Source organism: Sinocyclocheilus grahami, unplaced genomic scaffold (assembly GCF_001515645.1).
Source record: "Sinocyclocheilus grahami isolate Dianchi unplaced genomic scaffold, SAMN03320097.WGS_v1.1 scaffold139.1, whole genome shotgun sequence".
Lineage (NCBI taxonomy): Eukaryota > Metazoa > Chordata > Actinopteri > Cypriniformes > Cyprinidae > Sinocyclocheilus > Sinocyclocheilus grahami.
In genome coordinates this window covers 1,442,199-1,465,437 of record NW_015505318.1, presented here as the reverse complement: position 1 = coordinate 1,465,437, position 23,239 = coordinate 1,442,199, and the positions used below count along the sequence as shown (strand labels likewise).

Below are 23,239 nucleotides of genomic sequence, written 5' to 3'. Positions count from 1 at the left end.
ATATATATACTGTACGGTATATAGTGTATATATATATATATATATATATATATATATATATATATATATATATATATACATAGAAGAAACGCCTTCATGTGAGTTAATCTGATAAATAAAAAATAAAAAAATGTATACAATCAATATATATATATATATATATATATAGACACACACACACACATATATGGATGAAACACCCCGACATGAGTAGATCTCTCAAGTCAAACAGGACACTGCTAATTATACTCCACGGATTAGGTATTCTAAAACTTTCCAGAATGCAACTGCATCACCACCATATAAAACCCAGATGGTACTAGGCAATCCGAAGAATGTCAGAACAAAAGCAGAACGGTTTCCTGAGATCTAAGCCATACAGATCACTTACAGCCCGAGCAATGATGTCACCCTCTGTGGGAGCCATGACAGGGTGTTCTGGTTTCCCCAGCTGACACCCATAACAAAGAGAGTCTCAGTGTGAGGACAGACCCAAAGAGTCCATTTGAGTCCCAAACAAGCTCAAAGCTTTACATTGACAAACATACTGTTCTTAAACTGTGGCGAGGGTGAAAGACTCGAGGCAGAGAGTGATTTTTACGCCCATCTGCTGGACTTCACGGGACGGTGAAGATGATGAAGAGTTCTGCTGCTTCACTCCCTTTTGACAACTGACTTCATGCCAATCTTAAGACACAGTGTCTAATTGCATCCTTGAGCGATGTGGAGGATAATGTGCGACTCCCTCCTTGCTGCACATACGAACAACCCCTCTTCACCTTTCTCTCATATGATTCAGATTGCACGCCTGACACATGCTTAAAGTCTAAAGACTTTTGTGGATTTTAGCTCAAGTTTTTAGTGTTATATGATGTTTTCTCAAAAGTTAAAAAAGCTGATATTTTTTTTCAGTCTTTCTTTTGTGGAAAAACAAACCAAAAACAGTGATTGATAATTTGCATTAATATTAATCTATCTATCTTTCTCGAAAATAAAAAATAAATAATATTGAATAAATATACTATATATTGTATTTATATTATTCAGTGTGTGATATACACGCATATAAACATGAAACTATAAATATTTTAAAACATACTGAAAAAACTAAATATCTATCTAATGAATAAATATTAAGTAAATATCATAATAAATACTGAATAAATATTTTTCATATTTTAAGATATTACATTGTTATAGACTATCATACAAACTTTTAAAAATATTTCAGATTTTATATACACAAAGTAAATAAATAAGTACATATATATATATATCAGGTGTGACAAACTTGTTGCATCTTTCCCAAAAAGACTCATGGCTGTATTCGATCAAAAGGGTGCTTCTACTAAATACTGAGCAAAGGGTCTGAATACTTAGGACCATGTGATATTTCAGTTTTTTTTTTTTAATAAATCTGCAAAAATGTCAACAATTCTGTGTTTTTCTGTCAATATGGGGTGCTGTGTGTACATTAATGAGGAAAAAAAATTAACTTAAATGATTTTAGCAAATGGCTGCAATATAACAAAGAGTGAAAAATTTAAGGGGGTCTGAATACTTTCCGTACCTACTGTATATATATATAATGAAATCTGAAATATTAAATGTAATTGTCTTATGTTTTAATGATAGTCTATATGTGTATGTCCCATCTTACTTGCGCTGCATAAACATAAAACCATGTCTGCATTTGTGATCGGAGAAATGACAAACAACAAGCCCTACTCTACACTGCCCAAAAAACTCGCTTTAAATATAAAAAATATAATATATAAAAAACGTACTTGCAGTCTGTGTGTCAGAACAGCCGGCATTGTAGTGTACTCTACCAGGATCAGGAATCGGTCCTCCATAAAATGCGCTGGACACATCTGAATATTTGGGTTGAACTGTTCTGGAACAGTGTTGTAAATACAACTTAACCACTGATTTCTAGTTGTGTCAATTTTTGGAAGGCCAAACAAAGTAGTTTCACTTTCACAACGAAACACAGCGTCACACACGGTGGCCTAGAGGGAGCGGCGGCGGCCTATAGTGAGCAGAGGCCAGGGGCTAGAGTGAGGAACAGCCGGAGGGCTAGAGTGAGCAGAGGCGGCGGGCTTGAGAACGGCACGGCCGGCGGATTCGACGAATGATGCTTGCGGCAAACACATGTGACGACCCCGTGCTGGACTCCGCTTTGTCCACGGTGAAAGCCGATCCGGTGATCCACAGCGCAAAGTTGTTGTATTTCCTCAGCAACCAGCACGGATCAGCTCTAGGCATGACGAAGCAGATATTGTCCTCTTTTGGAAGGCCAAACAAAGTAGTTTCACTTTCACAACGAAACACACAGCACCTTCACGACATGGCGGCGGCAACAATACTACAGCGAGAATAAAAGTTATGCCTTCTTTCTTTGCGTGAACATTTGGGCGGCGTTATGCAAATCTTCCCACATAGTGACCTAGATATGTGGGGGCGTGATAGAACGAGCCGTTTTAGGTAGGTGTGGCTGATTCTTAACTTTTATAAAGAATATCTCTTTGGATTTGAGACTTTAGTCTTTGCAACTTTACAGATCTTCTTTATACACCAAGAGCTTGTAACACTCCAAAGAGAAAGGAAAATTAGAAAATCGCATCATATGACCCCTTTAACATTTAAACGTCAACACAGAACAAGTGTCTAAAAGCAATAAACTAAATTAGTTTGTACATTTTTGTCAGATATCTAAAAATAACACTCAAAGGCTTCTAATAAGTCAAAAATTACCTCCCGTCACACTAGCGGCGCAGCAGAAGCAAAAAGACAAGGTCTCCTTCATTGAGATTCAGAGTCAAGCTTGCAAGTCATGGGTACTTAACCAGACTAAAAGCCTGTGAATTATTTACACTGTCTGCTTTAACAGGCCCAAGCGTGTGTAGAGGCAACCAGGGATATGAGAAGAAAGCAATTAATATAAAAAGGCAGAGAGAGAGAAACAGACAGATGATTTAAATTAGCCATCAGTGAGTCATCACCGCAAAGTCAGTATTGAAGTCTGAAGATGAATGTCTCAGATAAACTAGCAAAGGAATCTTTGATGAGCTTACAAAAAGACTGCCAATGAAACGGCCGTATACGCTCAGCCTACATCAACTGAGAATTGTATGATTTAAAGATTTAATGATAAAAGACTGAAGTGTACGAATTAGATTGGACGGCTCACTCAGTTTTTCCATGGATTTCCACTGGAAACTCAAGCAGACGTTGATTCTGAAACATAATGCATTAATTCCATCATTCATCGCCTGAGATTAAGCTGATTCCTGGAGTCTCGGTCCACAGGCATCCTACAAACCTCCTTTGTGTTGAAACCAGTCCAGTCTTAAAGGGATAGTTCATTCAAAAATGAAAATTGCATCATTTACACATTCATGTCATTTCAAATCTGCAAGCGGTTTGTTTTCCTGTAGAACACTAAAGATTTGTTTTTCCAACACTGATTATCAACATACAACAAAAGTCTATACAGCACCATAAAGTATAATAAAAGCAGTCCATATAAAATTTTGCTCTATATTCCAATCTTAAGTCATACAATGCACTTTGCATGAAAAACAGGCCAAAATTTAAGTCATTATTCCATTAAAATCTTCCCCATCCAGTAAACTGTGCCTAAAACACCCATGTAATTTGACTGATTAAGAACCAGATTTATAATGTTGGGTCAGAGTCAATCTTGTCGAGTCCGAGGCCTTAACCAATTGAGTTTGAGTGGAGATGTTTATTAATGTCTTGTTATTTTAATTTTATGTTGTTACTTTTTTTGTCTTTCATGTTCTACATAATGTGGATTAAACTGTCCAAAATGTCAGAGTCTGTGTCAAGTTTGAGTACAAATCTACCCGAGCACATTTAAGTTAATTCATAATTACAGTATGAGTCCGAGTAAGAGTCCAAGTCTGAGTCCAAGACAAGTACCTCAAGTCCAATTTGTAACTGAATCGTTCTTTCAAGCCAGTTCTTTTCCACGAATAAGTTGACTGACTTGGTTCACAAATTGGACTGAATGATTCTTCACTCATACAATGATTCTAACTGGTTTATATGGTTTATACATATTTGTATGAAAAACTGTATAAATACATATATTATAAATGCACAAATGCTACAGCCTAATCACAAGACAAATACTGTATTTATATTCCACTACTCCTTTGATACATTTACTACATGACTACATTATTAATGTATTAAAATTTGACATGATTATCCCACATTTCTGCGACAATACTGTGGCACATTTAGTGTTACTACAGTGAATCCGAGAGGATAAACGGTCCATGTGGCACGCTTTAAATGAGTAGCGCTTAGGGCTGGGCTTTTCAGAACGTCTGACCGATTCTCGATTTTTATATGATTTTTAACTAGTCAAGTTGAAAATGTAACTACAACATGATTCAAGTAACTTTTTCCTTATTAACCCTCTAGTTAAAGAAAATTCTATTCCAAGTGCACCACACATGAAGATGTCAACATGATGTAAATGTTAAACAAATCACTTGTTAAATATTTTTGCAGAAAAGATCCATGAACTTCAACTAATTGTACAAATGTGTGTTATCTTGTGTATCTTGTACAAACTTGTCTTATACATACTATATGTATAGTGTCTCATGCATGAAATGGCATTCTAAAAACGCGGCGCTTAAGTTAAAAGAAGTTCACTCCCATCTTCTTGCATTTTTTCCTATTCCTATTTCGTCTTTGTCAACACGAAAGCGCATTCTGTATGAATGGTGCCTAGTGATATATTCTACGTACAGTCCTTAACTGAGAGCGTCACACGTGAGCGGTTAATCACGTGCGACGACATGCGAATTCAAGTAACTTTTTCCTTATTAACCCTCTAGTTAAAGAAAATTCTATTCCAAGTGCACCACACATGAAGATGTCAACATGATGTAAATGTTAAACAAATCACTTGTTAAATATTTTTGCAGAAAAGATCCATGAACTTCAACTAATTGTACAAATGTGTGTTATCTTGTGTATCTTGTACAAACTTGTCTTATACATACTATATGTATAGTGTCTCATGCATGAAATGGCATTCTAAAAACGCGGCGCTTAAGTTAAAAGAAGTTCACTCCCATCTTCTTGCATTTTTTCCTATTCCTATTTCGTCTTTGTCAACACGAAAGCGCATTCTGTATGAATGGTGCCTAGTGATATATTCTACGTACAGTCCTTAACTGAGAGCGTCACACGTGAGTGGTTAATCACGTGCGACGACATGCGATCGGATCGTTCTTTTCTCTTTACTGTTATCACCGGCATATTGTCAAACTGTCTAATTCTAACGATTGGTAACATTTCTATTGAAAATCGTGATTCCTCGATTTATAAAAAAAAAAAATTGCGGCAAAACATTAAATTCGAATTAATCGATAAAATCGGAAAAATCGTCCAGCCCTAGTAGCGCTGTTTCGGTCCTCTTTTGGTGTATAAACATTATATTGAACATTTATCAAATTCGTTATTGTTTTTTTAAGAAAACTATATCACGATAATTATTGTTATCGTTTTATCATCTAGCCCTAGTTACTATTAAAAAGGGAGCTGTGTAAATATTCTTCTAAATTCTCCTTTCATGTTAAACAGAAAACGGAATTCGGGTTTAGAACAAATAAATAATGACAAGCTACATTTTTAGGTCCAGTGTTCCAAAACTTTTCCAAAAGTGCATTACCTGTGGATCTGTCCATTTTTGTGAAGGTACTCAAGACCCTGAAGGACCTCTTTCAGCACAGTAGCTATACTGGGTTCATCCAGTACACCGTTCTTGTGTTCCCCCTTTGAAATGATGTGCTTTATAACATCCAACACAGAGCCTGCAACAAAGACAACAGAGAGCTGTAAGTAGACATAATGTTATACAGTCATTAACACTAGAAGAGCATCTGCGAAGGACACATGCTACATTCTAGAGCATTTTGTGGCAGACTTATAACATCAAAAACCAATGAGCTTCATTCTTGTGCGACCTTCTTACGTGCCTGAAAGTTTTTCATAAGGTCAGACACAAATTTCATAATCTATAAAAAAAATGGCTCTGGCTGCATCCCAAGAATCTTTGTTGTCTTTAAAAACAGTCTTTTAGTGTTGTTTGTATATATACACATACACACAAATTAATTTGATTATGTGACACCCAACAAACCAATATTGTTTTAACCCTAAGGAACAGAAATTTGGACACCAAAGCAACTGCACAGTAGGAAAACAATCAGTCAATCCTAATTTTTCCCATGACATTTAATTAATGCATATTCAAGAGTCCATGAGGAGAATGTTCCATCAGCAACATTATTAACCAGTTAGGCCATTTTTTGAGCTTGGAGGACAGCCAACACCTCCCGCAAACTGACAAAAGCTCCTGAGGGAAGTGAACGGCATAAACCAAAATACGGCTGGTCTGGCCTCCATGTGTCAGGGAACGCTCTGAATGGCCCGATTTCAGACATCGGTAAGACAAAGACAGTCTTGTTCATGCAACCGCCCTAGAGTTGCAATTCCTAACCATGTGAAAAGTTGGATTAAGCATAGCAAATAAAATTTTATTCCACTTAGCTTGAGTAATCAAAACTCTCCGAAATGAAATTCTGAGAAACTGAATTCTGAATTCCCAGAGTTCTGATCATGTTAACTGCTGTGGCATCGCTGATGCCAAAAGCAGAACTTTAAACCCTCGGGATGAAGAGGAGGTCGCGCAGCGTGCCGTCAGCGGAGTGGGTGGCTGACCAGTGTGTTTGTGGGGCAGAGTGACAGTCCAGAGGCACAATGATATTTATTTGAATGGAAACATAATATAACAACTGAAAAAAACTTGTCTATACACTACCTTTCAAAAGTTTGGCAGATTTCCAGTTCACTTTTCACAAAAATATTAAGCAGCACAACTGTTTTCAACATTGATAATAATAAGAAATGTTTCTTGAGCACAGAATCAGCATATTAGAAAGATTTCTGAAGGACCATGTGACATGGAAGACTGGAGTAATGATAATGAAAATTCAGCTTTGCCATCACAGAATTAAATTACAATTTATATTATATTAAAATAGAAATCTTATTTTTAAAATGTAATAATAATACTTCACAAAATTACTGTTTTTAATGTATTAGTAGTTCAAATAACAATCACCTTTTGTAAGCCATTTCAGAGCAAATACAAAAATACAAACACTGAATACTGTGTGGTCAAAAGGATAAAACTACAGATATACAATTTCACACAGGCCAAGAATACTGTATTTTTAAAGCGCAGCATGACTCACCAGGAAAAACTGAGAGATCATAGCCTAGGAAATCAAGGTAGTCTATCACACCCACAGCCTAGTTCATGGTAAAAGTGATTCCAAGAAACAGAAAAAGGGCTCATGTGTTTTCTTATTTTGGTTTCTTTTCTTCTTCTTTCTACAGCTCATTCTTCTTCCATGGATTAAAAAGGGCACCAACGACCTCCAAGTGGCCTGAAGGCTGTTTCATATAAAAATCAAATAAGTGAGCATTCGAATGAAAGACAAACAAGACAGCGAAAGCGTGTGTGTGCGGGCATGTGTGTGGCATGAAGCCAGTACACTGCTGACTGAGCGAACAGCACATCAAATTTCAGTGACAGCTACAACCTGGATTAAGAGCAGTCGAGCTCTTACAGAGAGAGAGAGAGAGAGAGAGAGAGAGAGAGAGAGAGAGAGAGAGCTTGGCAAATGACGCTACATTAGTTTACAAACCCGTGTGAGGCTGATGGGTGGGGCTGTTGAGTAAAACCAGCAAACATGCTTGGCGTCAGTAGAGATAATAATGTACTAATTTCCTACAACTCCCCTTAATCTTGAGCTCTAGAGTTAACTTAAAGACATAGTTCACCCAAAATATATAAAAAGCCTGTCATTATTTACTCACCCTCATGTTACAAACCATATGACTTTCTTCTGTGGAACACAAAAGGAGATATTTAGCAGAATGTTTAAGCTGCTCTTTTCCATACAACGAAAGTAAATGGTGACCACGAGTTGTCACAATGGCAAAAAACACCACAAAAGTTCTCTGAAAATATGTGGGCAATGTTCCCCCCTAAGCTGCACACGTGCGTGGTTCCGCACTTCTTATGTCGCTACCACGAAGAAGGAATAATTTGCCGTGCACAGGACACCCACAAAAAGGAGTTGGGAAAACCATTTGATAAGTAAATGCGAAATAATTGCAATGCTCGGGCAAACAGCTATAGAGTTGGCGCGCTATATTTATAGATTCATGATTTTTTTCTTTTAATATTTAGCTTACAGATCTTAGTTTAAATGCTTTGTATATTCTATTCTATTCTTTCAATTTAAATGCTTTAATTAGTTTTTATTAGTGCTGTCAAATGATTAATCGCATCCAAAATAAAAGTTTTTGTTTACATAATATATGTGTGTGTACTGTGTATATTTATTATGTATATATAAATACACACATACAGTATATATTTAAGAAAAATGTTATGTTTATACATTAAAAATATTTATATATAATATCAATTATATTAATACAAATATATACATGGAAATATTTTCAAAATATATATACTGTATGTGTGTGTATTTATTAGGGCTGTCAATGTTAACGCGTTAACGCATGCAATTAATTTTACAATCCTTAACGCGTTAAAATAATTTAACGCAATTAACGCAAAATTACTGAAGCACAATTTCTATTCTAACCCTTTAACCCAATTTTGCTACTCTGCTTGCGATTCGATCATTTTAAGCTGCTAAACTCCAGGAAAGTTTTCAGTCCAATGATTTAGTATGCGAATGCATTCAAACAATCCGTCCAAAACAGTGCTAATATAAAGGAAACCAGGCTGATTACATCAGAGACTGCAGAGAGAACAGAGACTCGTGTTGCGTTTTAAGTGAATTATTCATTCCAGTGTTTCGCTTTAAAACACGAGCTCTGTCATATTCTGTGATTGTCTGTGAAGAGCACGAGCCCTCACACATCACACGCGCTGTGTGAAGTACAGACTGAACAGATTGTCAACACATCCCACCGCTGTATGGCCAGATGAGACGCGACTGGATAACCAGTCTCGCTAGTAAAGTTTTGATGGATGAAGACTACAATCAAGGTAAAGACGATTGCGGTGGTGTACAGGAGTCGTACAGTAAGCACGCGTGAGTCCGTTATAATAATGCGTGTATGAGTGCTCTTGATGCACTGATCGCACATTGTATTGATGCACAGGCACAGACATTTCCGTACATTCACGTTGTTTCCACACACATTCACGATAATGTTTTGATTTGTCATGTTTATGTTGCTGTGTTTAGTTATACGGAATGGATTCATGTACTGTAGTACAGTGGTTCTTAAACTGGGGTACGCGTACCTCTGTTGGTACGTGAGGTGACGGAGGTGGTACGTGAACAAAATTGGCTGTTCAATAAGTAGATCTTCACTTAATAGCATGAAGAGCAAATATTGGCACAAACTGTACATTGAGATCGATTTAAACTCTCTTCAGACACACCCTGTGTTATTGTTTTCATGTTTAAAATACGAGCAAGGACGCAAATTTCTTTCCCTGAACATCCAAACGATGGCAAATGTGACCATTTTTTTTACAACCGTTCAACGAAAAAGGTAATATTAAGTGAACATTTTACATTTTAAATGTAGCCTACATTTTAAACAGAATATTGTCATGTTTGTTCTATTTTGCAACGAAATAATAGTTCCGACGAAATCCGTATCATCTGGTGTGCGTCTCCAAGCATCATACAGTATCATACAGTTAGTGAACGAATCAGCGGCTTTGAACTATTTGGAGAGTCCGTGATTAATAACCCATTCATAACTACAGCATTTTGCTTTGTTACTGAATGAATGAATGAATGACGCAACACCTGGCTCAGTAAGACAGCTATACTTGCCGCCACCTATTGGCGGTTTTATTTTTAATCTACAAGTATCACTTCGATTTGCCATATTTTGTTGCTTTATTATATTAATAATACACTTAATGGAATGTTAAGAATATGGCCAACGAAATAATAGTTCCGACGAAATCCGTATCATCTGGTGTGCGTCTCCAAGCATCATACAGTATCATACAGTTAGTGAACGAATCAGCGGCTTTGAACTATTTGGAGAGTCCGTGATTAATAACCCATTCATAACTACAGCATTTTGCTTCGTTACTGAATGAATGAATGACGCGACGCCTGGCTCATTAAGACACATATTGCTGGTTTTATTTTTAAATCTACAGCTATCACTTCGATTTGCCATAATTTATTGCTTTATTATATTAATAATACACTTAATGGAATGTTAAGAATATGGCATAAAACATGACATACAATTAATAAAGATAGAAAATGTTTGCCTCTATAAAGGTAAAAAATACACATGTAAATCAATTTAAGGGGGAAAATAATGTCCTTTAATAGAAAAGGTGTGACTGCGGTCTAAGTGGAAGAGAGGGCGTACGCAGAAGAATGTTAAATTCCCCAGGGGGTACGCCGCTGTAAAAAGTTTGAGAACCACTGCTGTAGTAGATATATGCAGTCAGCAGGCGGTTGGTTTAAGTTTTTTTTTGACATCTCCACGTGATCCTGTTTGGTATCGCAACTTGGCTTCTCTAAAATGTAAAAAGCTCTTTGCTGTTGCATTGTACACATACTATAAAATGCAGATTTTTTTTTCTTTCATATGTGCTTATATGGGCTCCTTATATAATTTGGTTCTTTGGTGTCCTTTTGGAGTTTCTAGGTGTCCTTTTTTGGAAAGACATCTAAATTTATCTTGAAAAAAGCTTGCAGAAAATATAGATTTTTGAGAATCACCCTTCAGTCTTTTGGTTTACTTTACTGGATATAGCAAATGATGACAAAATAAACATTTAAAACAAGATAAATTGTCTATGCTTAATTTCACGAAGTGTGCGATTAATCGCGATTAATCACAGAAAAAGGATGTGATTAATCAGATAAAAAAAATTTAATGGATCAAATTAATTTTTGAATGAATTAATTTAACTATGAATGTAAGGGGTTCGTCCCATGTCAGATCCCAAGAATGTGGCTCATCCAGGAACGCCTCAATTACATGAAGCCCCATGCTGAGGTGTGATTGAGATGTGACCGTAAACGCTTCTCATTTCATTAAATATCATACAAATCAATTTAGGTCTTGTCCACATGAGCCAAACTCCCTTTCCAAATGCCTTTGAAAGTAACTTTAACTGTGACGACGTGGTGCAAAAGCATTCTTGATATTCTATTGTGACACTTTGAGGAAAAGTATCACCAGGAAATCTCCCCAATGCCCAGTCTGTAATTCCAATTATGCTTCCACAACAGGAAAAGAAAATGACTCTTTGTCCAACAGTTGTCAGACTATCTGACACTACTGGCTTCCTAAGGATCCTGCATTGGCGTGGGTGGAACATGCCATGTCGTGCCCACTGGGCCAAAGGGCACAAGGCCATACGGGGCCGATGGTGAGGGAAAGATTACTCCAAGAAAATAAGGGTGGAGGAGCAGAGGGAATAAAGGGAAGATAGGAAGCATCTGTTGGCTCTCAGTGGGCTGTGACTACTGGCACAATGCCATATTTCAAAACATCATGCTTAAAATCCACAAAACAGCAAAAGCTTTAGCTTAAAATATTACTGCACCAAAAATTTCAATTGCTCTGGGTAATCTGCTTGATGGATGAAAAAGACAGTCAAGAATAGAAAAAGTGTGTCAAATTCACATTCAAGAATGCAGTACAGAGTTTCTGTGTGTGTGTGTGTGTGTTCATACTTTGTATGATTATGTCTGTGTATGATTAAGTATATTAAGTGTCCAAAACTTTATCTGTGGCTTTTTCATCTTGAAACTGTGAGACGCAGTCATTACTTTTAGTACTGGATGGATGACATTTGGCTCTTTCTATGAAAAAGGTGCCTTTTACAGTTTGAATAGGTCATTTTTAAAGCAATTTCTGTCATATTTAACATATTCTATCATATAAATAAAGTATGTAAGTGTAAATAAATTGTATTATACCATTTAATGTAAATTTAATAAATTTAAATATACAAAATATGCAAAAATAAAATAAAATTAGTTACTGGAACTTTGCTGATGTGTAGAAAATATGTATATTATTACACAGGAAAAAACTACTTCAACTTTTAGCATGTGGTTAAGATATTTTTGTAATATTTTACATATTTTAATACTATACTTTTTCAGGATTCTTTGATGAATAAAAAGTTAAAAAGAAGAGCATTTATTTAAAATAGAAATCTTTTCTAACAATATACACTACAGTTCAAAAGTTTGGGATCAGTAAGACTTGTAATGTTTTTTAAAGAGGTATCTTATGCTCATCAAGGCTGCATTTATTTGATCAAAATTACAGGGAAAAAAACAGTAATCTTGCTAAATGTTATTACAATATAAAATAATGGTTTCTATTTTAATATCCTTTCAAATATAATTTATTTCTGTGATGCAAAGCTGAATTTCCATCAACGATTACTTCATTATAAAGTGTCACATGATCCTTCAGAAATCATTCTAATATAATATAATATAAAATTATCAATGTTGGCAACAGTTGTGCTGCCAAATATTTTTTTGGAAACTATACTTTTTCAGGATTCTTTGATGAATAAAAAGTTAAAAAGAACAGCATTTATTCAAAATATAAATCTTTTCAAACAATATAAATCTTTGCTATCACTTCTCAACAATTTAACACATCCTTGCTGAATAAAAGTTAATTTCTTTCAAAAAACAGCAAGAATATAAATTTACTGACCCCAAACTTTTGAACTGTAGTGTATATTGTTAGAAAAGATTTCTATTTTAAATAAATGCTCTTCTTTTTAACTTTTCATTCATCAAAGAATCCTGAAAAAAAGGTATCACAGGTTCCAAAAAATGATAAAGCAGCACAACAGTTTCCAGCACTGATGATAAATCAGCATATTAGAATGATTTCTGAAGGATCATGTGACACTGAAGACTGGAGTAATGATGCTGAAAATTCAGCTTTGCATCACAGGAATAAATGAGATTTTAATGTATATTAAAATAGAGAAACATTATTTTACAGCATAATAACATTTCCCAATATTAAATTTTTTCATGTATTTTCGATGAAATAACTGCAGCCTTGAGGAGCATAAAAAACTACTGTAAAAGACATTATATATATATATATATATATATATACACACACACACAAACTGTATATATGTTTTTAGTTTTGCTGATGTGTAGAAAATGTCTATATTATCACATAAAATTTGGAGCTGGAGTACAGCTTTTATTATTTAACATTTTTCTGTTAAAGATCTTTTTTTTCTTTTACGTGCACGAATGGCAGCTGTTTGTAGAATGACCCATTTACATCCAGTGCTGCACAGAAGTGACAGCCAACAATGTGTGCTGAAGCTGTAAAAGTCCCATCTAGCTGTAAAAGATCTACTCACAAGTGCTGTTCAGAGGCCTCTTTTGTGCTTTGTGCTAATGAAGGTATTGATCGTATTCCTATCTCACATACCTTTGTACCCAACAAACAAGCCAGACTGAGAAGCTGACTTTCTTTTTTTTTCCGGCTTTCCTGTAAATGCCACAAATGAATAAATTCAACTTAAGGCCCTTTTCTCTTCCCGGTAGGACAGTATAAAGTAGACAAGAAATTGGAGGGAATTGTCAAGTATTATTTTGCTAAAAAATAAAAAAAACATACAAATTTCCTAGTAAACCCAAAAAAGGGGGGAAAAAAACTGTTTCGTAGATCTTTCCTAAAAACACTTCCTGTGCTGACACTATGGAATGCCACCGAGCAGCTTCACGCAAAATCACACTCCTATTTACGTCATTACTTCCGACAGCTGTCAAAGGGAATATCACACACATCACTATCAAGATGGGACAGTTAAACCCACAGAAGTCACATTTCAAGGACAGCTTCAGGCCACCACCCAACAGATGGCTTTGAGCACTTCGGCTCTTTAACCATTCACTGAAGGGGACTGAGACATTTTTGCCTTCATTATCAAAAGAACAGTTCACCAAAAAATGAACATTGTCAGAATTTGCTCACCCTCATGTTGTTTCAAACCTGTATGACTGTTTTTTGTAGTTTATTTTATTGTTTGGACCTGATTTCATTGAATAGACAAAACAAAAACACAGACATTTTTCAAATGTGTTCAAAGGAGAAATAAACAGGGTTTCTGCACATTTAATGTTTAATTCAAGACTTTTTAAGCCCTTTTATAAGACCAAGAAAATAAAATGTAAGGAATAAATCCAAAGGAACACAATGTCAATATGGTTTCTAAATGTAAATGTTTTGTATTAGCAATGGCAGTTTGGAAATACAACTTCCAACAAGTCCATTTTATCTCCATTTTAATTAAAATAAAATGAAATAAAATTGAATACCCCTGAAAATAACTTTTACTGTACCTTCTGATTAAACTGCAAAAAAAGTGTTCTTGAGCAATTTTTTCCCCGTTTTCCAGTCAGTTTGCATTTACTTGAAGCAAAATTACATAAAACAAGAAGTTCTATTTTATGAGAAAATGTTATCAAAATTAAATGTTTATGATTGAAACAAGAACAAATATATACAAATTGGCTCAGACAAATCAATTTAATTCAATTAAAAAAAACAAGTTTTCACACCCACTAACAGATGTGTTTTTTTAAAAGGAATAAACTCACTTAATTTGGTTCAGTTTCTCAGAAAGACTTCACATGTTCAATCTGTATCTCAAGTAAGTGTACCGTGATTTAAGGATGTTTAGACATTTGTATTGGAAAATAGGGCTGCTCGATTATGGCAAAAATCATAATCCCGATTATTTTGGTCAATACTGTAATCACAATTATTTAACACGATTATGAGTGGGCCATATGACCAAAACTTTATACGAGTGATTTATTTAAAGATAGTGCTATATATTAAATATATATTTTCTGTAAACAAGGTTGCTATGACATCTACATTTTAGAGACCAGAGAAATTTCACAATTCTCAATACCACAGCAGAGTATTAGGGTAACTGATATTAGTAACCTACCAGCATAGTCCGAGTAAGAATGAAACTTTCTTTGTTTCTTATTAAAGCTACAAAAATCCTTCACTTAAGAGCAGTGTGTGGTTTTGAATTGGTCTTTTGTTGTTTGATTAATATTAAGCACACAGTCGCAGCAGGAATATAGCCCGCTGTCACTTTAAGAGCAGCACGGATCCAATTTACCGTTACACATGTATTTTCATTCTCAACTGTTTATGTTCATTTATTACATGACTGATGAAGGTTTACGTGAATAATCACTAAGCGCCGCATTTTGACATTTTTTGCGTGTATTTGATAGGGGTGTGAACCTACACTGGTCTCACGGTTCGTTTCAGTTACGATTATCATGTCATCGATTCGGTTCAATTAGATATCACGATGCATCACAATGCATTGACGATGCACTGCATCCTCAATTTTCAATTTTACTTCACATTTATAAAATTTTGTCAATAAATACAAGCAGTCAGATATATGACCTGTACCTGGTTTCTTAAGTTAGTGGTATTACCCGCTGCTAGTGATGTGACATTTGAACCGAGGCATCGGAGCTTGTGTCAAGAATAAACGGGCGTGATAGATGAACCCTCGATTCGAAGCTTGTGTTGTGTTGTTAATTGTCATAGAAATCACGTGACCAATGACAAACGAAGCATCACTTTCTGTCCAGTCATGTGCGCGATTCCCTTTGCGTGTCGAAATGTTTGATCCCCCAGATCTTACTTTACGAATATGTTTTAATTCGGACTTATTCAGTTACATTTTAGATACCGAGTCATACAAGTAATATGAAGAATACAAATTATTTCAGAAAAATTCAATATTTGTCATATGCAATTCATATGTGTACATTATTCTTCTATTACATCATATTTATCTTCGTACTGGTATTAAATTGCAGTTTAATGGGTAAATGAATTTATCAGAGACAGAAATTCAACAAACACAAACACTGTTAGGCTTTTATTTGTGCACGTAACTTGAATCGATTTGTGGAATATGTGGTAGATGCCTCGTCCTACGAAGCATCTTTCACAGGCTTTTGGCTGCTATATTTTTTATTAACCACCAGATGGCCCTGTTTTCGAGACACTCGAAGCTTTGAATCTTTTCCCGAAACAGTCAGAGGAAAGCCTCAGTGCTTCAGGAGGCTTCGTTTGCCCATCCCTACCCCCTACATATTTCATTGTACGTGACATGATTTACACACAGCGTGTCTTCTCCAGGTGCTCAGGTTGTTCATAAAAGCCGAAATGTGGCCAGATGTCGGCTTTTAAAGTAGTTGGAGCATTTTTAATTACTCGCACTCACGTCTCGCCTCCCTCCACCATTAGACGCGTTCGATTTGAAGCAGCACTGCGCAGGATGAGTGTATGACATCAACCGTGAAAGCATAAGGATCCGTTTGCTCTCTTATCGCTCTCACGATACTTGATGTCATTCACTGATCATTCTGTGATCAAGCCGAACGCGCCTAATGTATGCTACCACGACAAAGCACGTATGCGACAAATGAGGTCAGAAAAGTGTCAGCACATTATAATCTGTTATGGTCTATTACTGAACTGATACCGAATCGTCCTCGTCTGCATCGCGATACATCGAAGAAATGATTAATTTCGACACCCCTAGTATTTGACCATTTAGGTGCGCAGCTTGACCTAAAGATGACTTTACATGTCCGTGTTGTGTTCCGTCTCTGAGCGCAGGCACATATATCCCTCCTGAGGAAGCACAAGTTTTCTTAAGCACTTTTAAAAACATGAATAAATCTAATACACTTCAATAAACCAAGCACATCCCATTTTGCAAGTCACGATGCATGATTTTATTGATTTGCCCATGAAATTTGGCTTTTATGGAGGAACGAAAGCGCACCACTGGAAAGGGGTCGGAATGGGGCGCAATAATGGTTTGATCTTGATTATTTTCATAATCGTTGGAGGCCGAAATCGAAATCGTTTTCGATTTCTGGCTGTGCAATTAATCGAAACAAAACATACTGAGGAACATATTCATTTTTTTTATGAGGAAGATTTTCATTTTGTATGCAACATTTAATGCCATGACTTTATGAACTTATAACTTTCTTCTCTGATTTAGGAACTTTTTAGGCCTTATTTGTGGAATGGCAAATTAAGAAATCCTGAATAAAGCCATAGATGTTTGAGTAAGTGATGACAATTTTCACTTTTAGCTGAACTATCCCTTTTTTACACAATAAAAACATAGCAGCTGCCCCTGAAAAATCTCTATAATCAGTTGTGAATCTATTACATTTAAACGAGCCGCCTGCGCCTCTTGATGAGAGAGCCATTGTTATTTAAGATGTTGCCCGCTGTGATGTGCCCTGTGTGCCGAGAGTCCAGATGTGAGACGGACGCCTGCATGCTTGTGTCCTACCTTCATATTTAAGACGGGCAGCGTGCCACCTGGGTATCTTCAGCTGGCAGAAGAGCTTTGTAAAAATCTACGCGTTTCAGAAAGGCGGAGCATAGAGGAGAAACAATAATGTACAGTATGTGGAAAATAATGTTTTTTGAACTTTAAACCGCATAAACACATTTTATTACACCAAATACACCAAATAATATTATCATAATATCATATGACCCCTTTAAATTTTAAAATTAATATTTATGGCTGTTTTCCTTATTGAACTTACTTTTAGCATTAAAATAACTAAGTGCATATACTCATTTCATTATGACTGATAATTGCATAAAGCCACATAGCCATATCTCGGTTTAATTTTGATTAATCATGCAGCACTACATGCTCATCAGAAGATATCTATCCTGGAAGCAGTCAATCATAATGCAATACTGTCCTAAGAAATCCTGCATAGGCTGCCGCAGAACTAATGCATCTGCTGTAATTAACAGCAGTCTGTGATTAACTCCGTAGGGGAGCCCCTGGCAGACTCCATTATCATTCTAACGGGGCATTTGAGATCCTAATCAGAGGCTGGTACTCAAAACTGAAATACAAAATGTATTTCTATTACCAACAAAAACCATCCATATATTTAGGCAAACCTTATTTCAAAGAGTCAAACCGTGTTTGATAGATGAAGGACTGTTCCACACTGTATATGGATACAGCCAGCAAAGAATGCTCATCGTGGGTGAAACAAACTTGGTCACCATAGTTAATTGCAAATTAATTTCTATGGGGAAAAATTAGGAGAAATATATATTTAACATTTTCTAAAATAAATGACATCACAAAAATAGAAGTCCTGCAAAAAAAGAAGACTGCTGTGAATTCAGCAACAACCATGTAAATATATCTTACATTTGAACACATGCATGTCTACAACAGATTTTACTTCCCATGTTACAAACAAATAAATAGTCAAAGTAAATAAAATTATAAAGTACTAAAACAGCCAATCTCAGAAAATGACTTCATTTTATTCAAATAAAGCAAAACTACAACTTTATGATTTTTTTAATTCACTCCAAGTTATGATGTATTGTTCCCATACCATTCAAAAGTTTTTGGTGCGCAAGGTTTTTTTTTTTTAAAGAAATGACTTTTATTCAGCAAGGATGCAGTGAACAGTAAAGACATTGATAATATTAAAAAAAGATTTCTATTTTAACTTCTTACTTTTGAACTTTCTATTCATCAAAGAATCCTAAAAATATTCAGCACAACATTGATAATAATAAGAAATTATTAACATCTGAAAAGTTATCTGAGCACTAAATAGGCATATTCTAATGATTTCTGAAAGAACATGTGAGTGAAAATTAAGCTTTGCCATCACAGGAACAAGAAGATATTTTAGAAGATATCTAAACCGAAAACTGTTATTTAAAATAGTACATTTACATTTCAAGATATCACTGCTTTTACTGTCATTTTGTTGAAATAAATGCAGTCTTGGTCAGCGTAAAATACTTATTAAAAAAATCTCACTGACCCCAAACGTAAGATTGCCACAACACTAGAGGATCAAGGCATTTTTTAGTTTTTTTTTTTTTTTAAGTTGTATTTTTGGCGTTTTATGCCTTTATTTAGACAGTAGGTCGACAGGAAGCGAATTAGGTGAGAGAGAGGGGGGGATGGGATCGGGAAAGGTCCGCGAGCCTGGAACTCGGGACGCCCAAAGCACTACATGTCAGTGCGCTGCCCACAAGGCCATCGTTGCAGACACGGCCGATTTTAAGCCCGGTTTGGCCCCCGAACGATCAGGGCTTGTCGAAAGCAATTTTTTTTGTCCAAAAAATCCTCTATTGTGTGGTGTCATTACGATTATTTAACTGCTCCGATGTTGCATTCTTCTATAGCTGAAACTTGGCAGCCACAAAAATGCCACGAAAGCAGAATACATCACCCATATTCTTTTTATACTTTGTTTTTCACTGTGAAACAGAACGTGTGCCGGGAGAGCCAGCTGACGACATCGATTGTCTTCCATTTGTTTTTCTGCTCTAGTCACGTATGTTCTCGCGAGTCTCCGTGAGATCGCGTGTCACTGTGAAATCGTTCCTACAATCGACAAGTGTGTGGTCTCGCGGTCTGGTCGAATCATCTAGTGTGCACGTTCAGAGGATTATAAGGCTAAAAATCAGTTAGCCTTCTAATGTTGCGCTCAAAGTAAAAATTATTTCAACAGCGTTTTTCATTTTGTCTCTCTTTGAATGAAGCAGCGTTTTTGAACGCCAAATGAAGTCCTCTCAGAAGACAGGATAATACATACATTTTGAATGTCTTAATGTGTCCCTACCACTGAGCGGCATTTTTCAGCATTTGGACAAAGCCAATGACAGAGATGAAAATGAAGTGTTCGGATTGGATGAAAAAGAACAGGTGGGAGGGACTTACCACCACTGAGCAGCTTCATGACCAACCACAGCTCATCCTTCACCACGAACGAGGTGTAATACGACACAATGTTGGGATGGTGACACTGACTCATCGCCTGAATCTCTTTCTAGAGAGAGAGAAAAACAGAAAGACAATCACTCTTCATTGACAGTAACCCGATTTAACCAATATCCTTTCTAAATGATTCAGAGTGTGCAATAATTGGACAACAATAATTTGCTTCCTTCAGGGGAATACAAAACTGCATTACACTCAGGAATCAGCAAATGGTCTGTGTATACAGTCATATAGTATGTAGTCCAGAATGCACTGGGCCTCATGGCTAACCGAAATATCTGTGGTGCCTCACAATGGTGCCATTCCAGATCTGGATTAATGTTTAAACAAGTCTGGCTCAGTTGCACAGTTGGCAAACCTTCACGATCCGTGCAGATATTTACGTACTTCAGGTGAAATAGTAGTTTTTATTAGCTCATTCACCGCAAAGCACGTACAAACTGTAAAAATAAACAACATCCATCCAAGCATGCTGTAAACACTATGACACCTTCACCTGACTGCCTTACAGCCTGTTCCAAATAACCAAGGAATCCAAATAAATAGGTGTATATGTTACAGTCAATATCCATCCAAGAAACGCCACCGCTAGATTGATTTTTCGGCATTTGAAAACAGAAGGAAAAACAAACAGTTTTCCTCTCCACCCCCTGTTTATTTGTTGGTCTTTCCAGTTGACGGAGCAGTTGAAGTGAAACCCTTGCAGCTCGGAGAGATTGACAGCTGAGGTAATGTTGGGACTGCAGCCGAATCCATCACTCTGAGCTTTCCCCGACTCATTTGATGGAGGGGGCTTCCTAATGATATTACAAAGCAATTCTGCCATTTCTATTTTTGCTGTCAGGCCCAGGCTTGTTCAGTTTGTTACATGCAATGCAAAGCAATCAATAATAGAAACTAAAAACACTGCAGGATTAATCTGAATGAATGGACACATGACTTCATACCTTCACACCGTTTTGTGCTGCTTGGTTCAAATGAAAATGAATGGGGACCAGAGCTTTCAAGCTTCAAATGGGATGCAAAAGCACCATAACATTTATTGCAGTTATAATAATAATACTAAAAAATGAAGAAGAAAAAAAAGCTTTAGAAAGTATGCAAGAGCACTATAAAAGTGCCCATTCATTGCAGTCACATGGAAAAGAGTGACTCGTGAGTATTTTCATAGATTTTTTTAATATATTAAAACAAAACAAAATACAATACAATAGCTTCAAAAAAGATGCAAAGGCAAAATAAAAGTACCCATTCAATGCCGTTATATGGAAAACATGGCTTTTTCTTTAAATAAAACTAATTTTTTATTTTTATTATTTTATATAAAAAAAATTATTAAATTAAAACAAACATAGCCTCAAAGATAATAAAAGGGCCCTTTCATTGCAGTTACATGAAAAAATGGCTTTTTAAAATGTATTTAAAGAAGTACTTTATTTCATTTAATTTTTTGTTTTATTATTTTATATCTGCAAAACAAAACAGCTTGGAAAAGGACGAAAAAGCACCATAAAAGTGACTATTCATTTGAGCTACATAAAAACATTTTTTTTTTTTAAAAAAGAGTGTTTTGTTTAATAAAATAATTATATTTAATTTTATTCATTAAAATAAAATACAACAAAAAAATAATTTAAAAAATAATAATTTCTTGAATTGAAATACTGAAGCATCTTTAAGTCATGTGTAAATGCTTCGAAGTGTGTTGCTAATGTTGAAAAGCCAAACCCAAGTCTTTTGCAATCACTACTCAATAGTCCAGTACTACAGGAATGACAGAAATGGCAGAGACCCAAGTATGAAATTAGCATGCCTCAACTCAACCCGTTTTAAAGCCTGCATTTACACTGCACACAATTTACACATACACTTCCCTTCTAAATTAACTAAGGTTTGAATATAAGCATATGCTGCTTTGTATCCATGCAAGTATGGTAATGAAATGAACCAAAAAAATGCAGCCATGTTGTAATAAAGTGCACCACTCTGCTTCAAATGAATGAGACAGGTTGTAGCAGTCTCCTCCAATATTTAGATAAAAAGACAATAAGAAAACATGCCATTTCAAGTTCCTGAAAAACAACTCATGGCAATTGCACTTTCCAAATAGAGTCCTCAAATGACCCTGAGAACATGAGCCATGTTTTCCACTGACCCAAAAAAATAAATGTACAAGCGCAATCATGCCAGTCAACACAAAGCTCTTCCCGTGCCAAAACCGTGGGGTCACTGACACCCCAACAGTGGGACACTGGGTATGTCCCACCCCTCTGTCCCAAAGCTGGACTTAATTCAATAATTCAGTCAGCTTTGGCTGGCTCCACAAAGCCTGTGTCCAGTTCCACGATGGACACCAGGTTGAGGGCGTATGAAAACAACAACACACGGGGCGGGCTTTGGACATTCACTAGCTAGCGTTCCATCTGCGTTCTCACAGAGGGTCACCTCAGCTTGGCTGGCCGATGTCTACCCGAGAGACAAATACAATAGCCTAAACAGGGAGGGTGACATCAAGGGACTGTTTGCCACCCGATTCGTGTACGTCCAGAGGACAATGAGCAAAGAAAAGCACTGAGACTCTTTGTCTGTGGTTATGTCACTGCCTTTCTGCCTCCATATCCAGTGTAGGGATGTAACGGTATGAAAATTTCTTAGCACGATTATAGTGACCAAAATTATCACAGTTATCAGTATTATCACGGTATTGTTAAAATGTGCTGGAGATGTTAAAAAAGTACCGACACATAAATCACTTCAAGTTTTATATTTAAAAATCAACAAACAACAAATAAAATGACTTTTTGTCTGCATAATCACTAAAACAATAACATTACCAATGATGTTCGGATTTTAAATGACAACTTGACTGACAACAGTTTAATAGCATGTTGAAATATCTAATGTAAATGTTCGAATAAAGCTTAGAAAAAGTTTCAAAACGTAAAAATGTGCTGGAGATGTTAAAAAAGTACCGACACATAAATCACTTCAAGTTTTATATTTAAAAATCAACAAACAACAAATAAAATGACTTTTTGTCTGCATAATCACTAAAACAATAACATTACCAATGATGTTCGGATTTTAAATGACAACTTGACTGACAACAGTTTAATAGCATGTTGAAATATCTAATGTAAATGTTCGAATAAAGCTTAGAAAAAGTTTCAAAACGTAAACCTCACTTTTCAGCCTTTAAATAAAGAAAAGATATGTCAAAATGATAATTGA

The 23,239-nt window shown here is 35.9% G+C and overlaps 1 protein-coding gene across 1 annotated transcript in view; it reads right to left on the bottom strand.

Annotated features, from left to right (window-relative positions):
- Positions 1-23,239, bottom strand: part of LOC107591273 (serine/threonine-protein kinase OSR1-like) — a gene marked incomplete at its 5' end in the record, with an annotated part of 51,345 nt that overhangs the window by 15,642 nt on the left and 12,464 nt on the right. Inside the window, 2 exons of the mRNA XM_016280388.1 lie at positions 5,720-5,861; positions 19,949-20,057. Of these exons, the coding sequence (XP_016135874.1) occupies positions 5,720-5,861; positions 19,949-20,057 (251 nt within the window). The remainder of the gene's footprint in view (positions 1-5,719; positions 5,862-19,948; positions 20,058-23,239) is intronic.